Below are 9755 nucleotides of genomic sequence, written 5' to 3'. Positions count from 1 at the left end.
CCACATCTCTTTGGCTCTATACTTGTTTAAAAGTTGTTCATTTCTAACATCATCCACCTGAAACGTTAATTCCGTTTCTCTCTTCAGTTATTGCCTGACCTACCGAGTGCCTCCAGCATTTTCGAGTATAAAACTGGCTATCACTCCCAGTTCTAACTTTTTACACGTCACAATTCTATCAAACCGTCTAGCTCTCCTGCATACCACAAATGTAAACTGAAGGTCTTACAAATTAATACTTGTGTACCAAGACCACACGAAAAAAATACATTTAGAAAAACGTGTGATTAGACCGGAACCAGTCTGGGCCTTTCAGGGCAGCATTTAAAATAATAAAGCTTACTCCCAGAGTTCCTTGTGAAGTGTTGTTTCTTTTTTGTTGCATCTATTGATAGTGGATTAAAGCGCACCCAGAACTAGTCAGCCATCCTGGAACAGGCGGCGCTGTGGTGAAAACTGCGTGGGAAATGGAGCATGGAAAAACGACATCTCCCAGAATGCGCTGAATAGCAGCATCATGCATAGACGCTGGGATGCGCCATAACGCACAGGACGTGTTGTGCTTGGTTGGTGCGCAGAAGTGGCTGGTGAGAGTGTTGATATTTATTGGTGATTGGATTCTTTAATTACATCTGTCCGGCGTTAAGATGTCCGATCAGGTGGGTGCTTTCAATTTTTTAAACAAATGTCGGGTCGATCGGTTGTGTTGTGTATCGGTCGCTGAGAGCAACGATGGGACCATTGCATCTAAACACGGGGTTCAAATGGAGGCGGAAGGGAAGGAAGCTGAGTGAGATTTGGGTGCGCGCCTAATAGATCGGGGACGCGCCCTGCAGCTCCGTTTTGGTCGAAATTGGTTGTATAATGTATTTTTTATAGTGAAAGTGCAACTTTAAGGGGGTTTTGAATGCTGTTTAAGGACTGAGCAGTGAAATAGAGGAGCAAAGCTGGATTGCAGCTCAGTTTTGATTGGCATTGTTTGCCTAACCTTGGGTGTATGATTTATATGTGTGTGTATATATTATATTTCGTATTGAATCTTTTGGTGGAGTTTTTCACTACAAAATGGGCTAGTTATGAATTGCAGAGTCAATTATTGTATCCGATTTAGGAAAGGGAGCAATTACCAAAGACTCATTTTTGATCAGTTCTGATCTGAGTCACCGACCTGAAACATTAACTCTGTTGATCTCTCCACAGATGCTGCCAGGCCTGCTGTATTTCCAGTACTTTCTGTTTATATTTCACATTTGCAGCATCTGCAGAATTTTGCTCTCATTTTTAATGAGATGCATTATGTTCATTTATGTTGTATTTCTCACAGTCAGATCTGTCAACTCATGCTCAAGGACTTTGAGATTAATTATAGAATTATACAGCACAGAAACAGGCCTTTCGGCCCATTGTGTCTGTGCCAGCCATCAATTAATGAAAATTATTTCCTAAAACTAGAGAGCAAAATTGAATAGGTTCCTAGCTAGACTAGGAGACAGAGAAATGATAAAAGTATGAGGTGCCTACACTGAGTACTATGTCTGCTTACTGTTAAATGAATTGCTGCTTCAATCTGAATTTTTGTTTTTCAACAAATACCTCAAGCATAATTCTGTATTATCTGTGACTGCACAGACCATGTTTGCAGTCTTTTTTTTTACCTGTTTGGGATGCTAGACAAAATGCTGAGTCTCTGTCACCAACAAAGTTTATCCTACTCTATATAATTTACAGTGCACTATTAATGTACAAGGGTTGAACTGAGCAGTACAGCATTAGAAATGAGTGCACTGAGCTTTAACTCAATGTGCACAATGTTCTGCCTAACAAATCAAATACAGAATTATAAGTCCATTCTTTTGTTTGTTTAATCACAACAATAGTGTGAACAAACTAAGTGCATATACTCTACCAGATCCACGTTGTACTAGTTGACTTCACAACAGGCTCATTACTCATCTCAAAAGATTGATTAAGATAATGTGGAACTCTCCCAAAGTGTTGTTTCTGAGGTTCCAAATGTTTTAAGATTTCTGGTATTTGAAAATGCCCATAACTGTTTTTGTTGAAACAAGCCATGTTGATCAGCTAAGCTATTTAGGATCAGAAATTCCTCTTCAATTTAAAAAATGAAGAATGCTTGTTTTTCTCTAGAACTAAATATTAAAATTGAGTACACAAGTGTAAAATGACTAATTGCTGATAATTTTTCATTCTTGGATGGTTAATTATGGAAAAACAAACATTCTCGCAACTTTTCACTAAAATTGTGGGTCTACAAAGCCTTATAGAAGATAAAGGTAGGAATGATAGAATACTTTCAATATGGAGTACCTTACTCTCTTGCCACACAATTTATTTAACAAGAGTTGACCCATTTAATTCTTTGAATTTAAAGCAATTTCTCATCCAGTGGTGACGCATACTATTTTGGTCTCCAGACTTAAAGATAGATACATCTGAAATCATCTACATCAGTGAGTTGTTTCAAGATTGTGTAGTTTGGTTTTTTTTGGTCTTGAGGGCTAAATGGAAGAGATAAAATTGGGGAAATGTCAGTTTCAGCAGGGTGTGGCCTTTCAGACAGCATTCAGGAAAAGAAAGATTGCTGATTTGGGTTAGGTTCGAAAGAGCCATTCTGTAGCTCCACAGTGAGTCTGGCAATCCAATAAGACCAGTCTTGACATTAAATGTATATGTATATCATAAATTCTGCTTTTATTTTTATTTGGTATTTTGATTTTATATTCTAGTTAAGTTGCAAAATTATAGCAGTTTGGGAAGCAGAAGTAAAATTGATTGGAGCATAGGCTGGAGAGCTGGGAAAGGCAAAATGTGAGTGCTATAGAGCCACCTTTGAGCAGTTACAGCATGACAATTTTATGTAGGCAGTTTCTGGCAGAAATGCGAATGTAGGAATTTATAAAGGTAAAATCTGACATGCCATATGCACAAATGTAAGATTTTAAACACCTTTATAGATGTAATGCCTATATCTGAAATGTGATTTCTCTATAAAGAGGCCTAGGTGACACCATAGCTGCAAATTAGGTGACCCTGTAGTTCCACCATACTGTTTGACACACCACGGGAGATCTCCTAATGTGTGTATGTATGTACATGTTTTCACACATACCCTTAGCAGTGGTTACTGGTTGTGATTAGGAGCAGAGCCTTGGTGGTTTCTTTCCTTCTATCTAATCCAGGAAATGTTTTATTTTTGTTGGGGTGGAAGAGAGAAAATATATTGTCATTGATATTAGCTGTAGGATCAGAGGGCCCTGGGTCACAGGACCTTGGAGATTGGATTGATGAATCAACACTAATAACAGACAAATTTCCTTTTGGATCGTGATATTAAGCAAATTTTGATGAGTTCACTTGCTGTGATGTGAGCCTGAGTCGGAGTTAGAGCTAAATACTACAGGACTTATTTTCTGACCTGTGCCACTGTCCTGAATGTCACTGCACTAGCTGCACAGCCTTGCTGAATTTGTCCTATTATCTGGTAAGCATCAGGGCTATAATACATAGGAACTGTTATATAAAATTAGCAGGCGAATTCTTCGAAGTGTAACATTTGTGTTACTTTAGCTTGAACCTTTATTGGAAAACTTCAATAAAAAGGTAGTTTAACCAAAAGAATAAGGCTGGATGCTTGCAAACTTTTTTTTTCTTGGAATTTAGTCTCAGAACAATTGTACAAGCCCTTTGTGAGATAGGAATAGGAGTACGCCGTTCAGCTGCTCGAGCCTGCTCCACCATTCAGTTAGATCTTAGATGACTGAACCTCAACTTTTACTTGTCTTAGTTCCATATCCCTCGACACTCTTACCTAACACAAATTTATTAATCTCCATTTTGAAAGTTACCCAGTATCCACAGCCTTTTGGAGGAGAGCATTCAGATTTCTACTACCCTTTGTGTGGAAAAAGTGCTTCCTGATTTCTCTCCTAAACGGCCGAGCTCTAATTTTAAGTTTATATCCCATTGTTGTTGATTCTGCCACCAAAGGAAAGAGTTTGTGTCCACCCTATCGAATCTGTTTAATATTTTAAACACCTCAGTCAGATTAGGGTTAGGGTTATTCTTCATTTGACTATAGTCAAGAGAATAAAACCAAGAGAATGCAACCAGCCCTCTTAATTTAACACTCTAAGCCCTGGTATTATTCTGGGGAATCTGGGCTAATATATCCTTCCTGAGATGTATCGCCCAAAACTGAACACAGTACTCAAGATGGGATCTGACCAAGGTTCTGTACAACTGAAGCATCACTTCCTCCCATTTAGAATCCAGCCCCTTGAGATAGGTCAACATTACATTAGTGTTTTTGATTGTTTTTATCACCTGTCTTCTCACTTTTTAAATGATTCACGAACTTGCACTCCCAAATCTTTTCACTCGTCCAAATTTCCAGTTTCTCATCATTTAGAAAATACTCCAATTGATCTTTCATGTGTCCAAAGTGACTTCATACTTGCCATATTAAACTTTGTATCTGCCATAGCCTTGCCTACTCACTGACTCTGATTATGTCCCTTTGCAACTTCCTGCTCCTACCCCCACTAGTTACTGTCCCCCGGTCATCTGCAAGCATGGACACATAACCCTATTCTTTCATCCAGGTCGTTAATAAATATAGTGAAAAGTTGATACCTCAGAACAGATCTCTGGGTAACACCATTTGTCACATCCTGCCAATCTGAGCGCATACTCTTTGTCCCCACTCTCTGTATCCTATCTCCCAACCAATTTCTGACTTCAGACAAAAGGCTACGTTCAATTCTGTGTGTTCGCATTTTTGCCATTAATCTTTTGTGTGGAACTTTATTGAATGCCTTCTGGAAGTCCCTATAGATGACATCCATAGACACACCCTTATTAGTGGCTTCCTCAAAAAAATTCAACTTAATTAATCAAACATAACTTACCTTTAACAAAGGCATTCTGCCTCTCTGATCAGCATAGAGATATTGCTACAAAGAAAATAAAATCAAAAATCTGCTATGCAGATAATAAGAATTAAGAATGAATACTTATGGCCTTAACAAAGTTGCTTTGTTTAATAACAGAATAATTTCCTCCATTTAATATATTTTCCTTCATCTTTCAAGTTTACTCCATGCTGCACAACATACCACAGCTGAAAGGAGTTTTCAAGTAGCTGAGAAGTGCACAAGATTGGCCAAATGTAATTCCATTTTTCCCTCCCTTTGAAGATGGCTGTGCTTGGCATCTCCTTTTAATGGCGCAGCTCAGATTGACAGCTTGCCATCCAAGGATGCAGGCTGAACAAGCTTCCCATCATTCCGTAGCATAGCGGAGAACAAATGCTTTTCTGTAATAAAGCTTTTTGAGTATCGAGTGTCATTACACGCTATTAAAATAAGCAATTGTTTTCCACTATATCCAGCTGTATCATGGCAAATACCTTTTTTTGCTCAATTTGTATATAGATTTATTCATCTCCATTTCATTGTCGTTTTGTAAGTGGTGTTTGTTACAAGTTTACTGTATTAGGAAAACCCATATGATCACATGATGATTGAAGCTTTATTTAGGTAAGTTTTTAAATCCTGGACAGGACATAAACAGTCAATGATGTTCATCCCTTAACTTTTGAACTCTCATGCAACTGAGATTGTTATGTATGCAGGAAAAAGTCATCTAAGGGAAGTCACTCTGAGCTGCTGTTGCCTATTTCTAGTCACTAGCACAAAGGTGTCAATGGAAGAGATTTGAGAGCAAGTTGAATCTCTGACACTTGGGAAGGGAATAGTGGATGGTGGAGTGCGTTAATGTTTCAGAAACTTGTGGTATGCCAATATTTTAAAATGTATTTAATTTTGTTTCCTTTTATCAAATTTTCATAATACGTAACCAAATTAAAAGCAAAATACTGCAGATGCTGGAAATCTGAAATAAAAACAAGAAATGCTGGAAATTCTCAGCAGGTCTGTCAGCATTTGTGGAGAGAGAAGCAGAGTTAATGTTTCAGGTCAATGACCCTTCTTCAGAACTCCTATTATAACAACTAAGATCCAGTTTTACCCCCTCAACTCCAAAGGCCTTATCAAAAAATAACAAAGCTCTCCCAAAAGGATCTTATTCTTTGTTTATTCCTTTGTCCAAAAGAGACACCCAACAGAGCCACTTCACCGCTTAACTCCTTGATCTTGAATGACAGTTTTTCAGATTGAAGATACTTTCATTATAGTGTTTAAACTGCATGCAGCTTCAGGCGAGCAATGTCTGTTCACTGCTCTCCCACTTTTATGTTCAGGCTAGGAAGGAGTTTCTTGTAGATAAGTGGACTCCACTTTTGTATTGAGACCAACACAGAACAGACACATTAAACCAGAGCTCTCCATGAATGAATCTGGCTCCCTTTGCCAATAGCAGGATCATAGGCCTACTTTTAGTGGCAATTGGTTTCTGAAATATGAGCAGCAGAGGAAGAGTCTCGGGAGAGACCAAGGCTAAGGGAGTAAACCCTAACAGAAAATCCGGAGCGGAACCCCGTAGGCGGTCATGTGTCACCTTTGGCATGTTTCCGGCAGTTCCTGCAGCCATACTGGTGCCAAACGTCGTGTCCTGCACTCCTTTGGACCCCACCAGAAAGGCCGAGAGGGGGGTTTTGACGACTGGGCAACTCTCAACCTCCATAAATTTGCCCAGGCATGCGCCATGGAGAGGTCACTCCACTGACCACCTCCAGGCGCGTATCCATTGTCTCTCGAGATAAGGAGGCCCAAAAGAAAGAAGAAGAAAAGTGGCATGAAATTTGTAGTATTTCTGTTAAATGTCTATTGATAAGTATAACCCCATAGTCTCTCTCTAAGCTATCAGTATACACTTACAGAATATAAGGAAACCGGTTCATTGTAGATGAATGCAAAACAATTGGTATTGACTAATATGCATTTAAATGGAATGGTGGTGTAGATTGAGAAACAGAAAAGAGATGCATTGGTTCTAACTATATGTATATTATATAGCATAACTACCTGAAACAAATTTCTATTTTGATCCAATCTTAGTTTTGATTATTAATTATGCATCTTCAGCATCTACTTATCATCTGGTGTATATTAATATTGATTAATTTTAAAATGTCATTCAGATAATGTATTTTTCAGGAACTAATGAATGTAGTATGTTTGTAATCCAGGGATATAAAACAAATTCTACTTTTGTCAAAGGAACAAATACCAAGTGGGAAAAATAGACCCTAATGCACCTCAATACATTTGAGCCATAGCAGTCTTTTAGATTGTAGCTATGTATCTCTTCACCATACAATTGAGTTTATGTTTATCTTCTGATGTGTTCAGTGACTCTCAAAATTACAGCAACAGCTCTGAAATAGAACAGTTAAAGGTGCTGAAGCTGAATGAAAAATTGCATTTGCCTTGCTTTTCATCATGCTGGTGCCTAAGTTGAATCAACAAATACCAGGGTGTAATAAAAACAGCAGGGCAAGTTCTGATATAGGGTCATATCCAAAACATTGACCTTTTTGAAATAAATAGGAAAACAACATTCTGCAAGTACATAAAAGGGTGAGGCCTTTGAAGAGACTTATTCCTCCACTATTGGTTTTGAAAGCATGCGGTACAAACAGCCAATCAACTTGTTAGCCCTTTAGAAAATGCAGTCCTTTATGTGTGTTCCACAATGCTCCTGTTGGTACCATGGGAAGTTGTCTGGGTATTAATGTGTTTCTCAGTCAGAACCATCCTTTATTCTTACTGAAATATACATTACATTTTTATTTTAGTTATAATTTCATAGCTTGTTAATTGTAAAAAATATGTTCTTCAAGCAGCCCCTTCTGGACAATGTAGTTTTGGAAACTGTTGTAGAACGTAGTGGAAGTTCAAGTAAAACTAGTTTTCTAGTAAAAGCAACAGATTAAACATCATTTATAAGTGTGCAGAGCCCAGCGGTGGTATTTATCTATATCTCAACCGTTTTTTTTTCTTTCTTAATCTGCCAGATTGTCACTTGGGTTTGCCATCTTCCCCCACAATTACTGTTTCTCCTTCCTAATCTTTCAGTTATCTCATTCTTCATTCAGTACTTGTGCATACAGCTACAAGCATGCGCATATGCTGGGTCTCTGTTATTATCCCTATTTTTTTCCTTGCGTGTGTGTTTTCCCTGCCCCACAATTTAAAATAAAAAGTGGCTTTCACAAAGACACAGTAAGCGAGTAATGCTTGAAAGAATTGTGACGGACATCACCACCATTTTAAACTGTGACCCATTCCAAAGAATGCAAAGTCTGCAAAGAATGGATACCTAAAACATTACTTTTAATTGTGAGCATCAGATTGTGCATTACCCTTAACTATTTAAAGGTGGAACTGTGATACAAACAGAATATTATGGTAGATAAACCATTCGTGACATGACTAGCACAGCTTCCTGTTGTGTGCCGCGCTTGAGCTTTTGGACTTTTGCACCACTCAATAGTTCAGTCATTCATTTGCTGTGAAATAGTGGGCCTGTACTGTTTTCCATCTAACAGTTCATCCTTTGTCAAGCATAACACAGCAAACTGACTACATTCTTTTGCCACATTATAAATAATGAAATTCCAATTTTTAAAATAGAGACTTGAAAAATTGATATTTAATGATCAGTGAAATCATTTTGAGTGATGCGGTGAAGCATTCAGATGATTGCTAAGTAAATGATTCATGCTAGGTTGGTGAGGAACCACTTACTCAGAATGTGTTTAACTAGAATATCCATTTCCATCTTATGTAGTAAGATGGAAATTTTGTTTTGTGTCTTTCAGGGTTGTCATTAGCAAATCTAGAACAGTACAAACTCCTTCCAAATGCTGCACTCTGTACACATTTCTGGAGTGATCCAGGAATATGTTCCCTGTAAAACTTTGAATTTTGCTGCATCATGCTGTATTTTTATCTTACAGCATTTTGCTAATTCATCATTGCCCGATTTTTTTTTAAATTATACGAAAAATAAATTACGTTTGGGTTATTGTAACTAAGCAGTTACTTTAAGAGGTGCTCCTATCTCCTTTCTCTCTCCCACGGCAGCTTCACGTAAATTGCCCCTCTTCCACCTCTCAACTTCACAGAGAAGGTGCACTTCCTTTGTGTGTTATTCACTGCTGGTCCTGGCTCCACCTTCTACCTGGCCTTGTTGTTTTATCTGACAGTGGTCTTTATGCCAAGCTTTACAGGTGGGAGAAACTATTACAAGGTCAGGAGTTCTTGTCCTCGTTGTGTGGGAGCCTGACTTTTCTTGGATTGAAGCAGCAATGTCAGGCTGGAGGTGAGCTTTGCAAGATCCTCTAGGGCAGCAAATCAACTGGTTCAGTGTGAGCTTGGATTGTTGATATGCCATTCAAGTTGAAAAATATACACTTGCCTACATTAGTGGCAAAGCATAACATTAAATCACATTTTACATATGCTGGAGCTACGAAACAGCATTTTGTGATTGAAACAAGGACTTGAAGCAAGTGCCTGCTGCATCTAAATATTTGACTCTATTTCCTGTTACATACCATTGTGCTATATTGTGACTTGTATTTCCTAAACAGTATTGGTTGCAAAATAAAGTATGAAATCATTCTGTGATGTGATTCCTTTAATGTTTCTGCTATGTTTGGCATAAGAATAGCTTAGCATTGCTCTGATCAAGAAAACAGCAACAAGATGGCATTCTATTATAACGTAAATCATATTTCAAGACTGCAGGGAGCATCCACCTGATCTAGA

The 9755-nt window shown here is 38.2% G+C and overlaps 1 protein-coding gene across 2 annotated transcripts in view; it reads left to right on the top strand.

The window, feature by feature from the left end:
• Positions 1–530: 530 nt before the first annotated feature.
• The window catches only part of sumo1 (small ubiquitin like modifier 1), a 32665-nt gene continuing 23440 nt past the window's right edge, over positions 531–9755 (top strand). For both annotated transcript variants that reach the window (XM_068013247.1, XM_068013246.1), the window contains exon 1: positions 531–659. In XM_068013247.1, the coding sequence (XP_067869348.1) occupies positions 648–659 (12 nt within the window). In that variant the 5' untranslated portion in view covers positions 531–647. The remainder of the gene's footprint in view (positions 660–9755) is intronic.

The sequence above is a fragment of the Heterodontus francisci genome, chromosome 33, assembly GCF_036365525.1.
Source record: "Heterodontus francisci isolate sHetFra1 chromosome 33, sHetFra1.hap1, whole genome shotgun sequence".
Taxonomy (NCBI): Eukaryota; Metazoa; Chordata; class Chondrichthyes; order Heterodontiformes; family Heterodontidae; genus Heterodontus; species Heterodontus francisci.
This window is presented reverse-complemented; position numbering and strand designations above follow the sequence as displayed.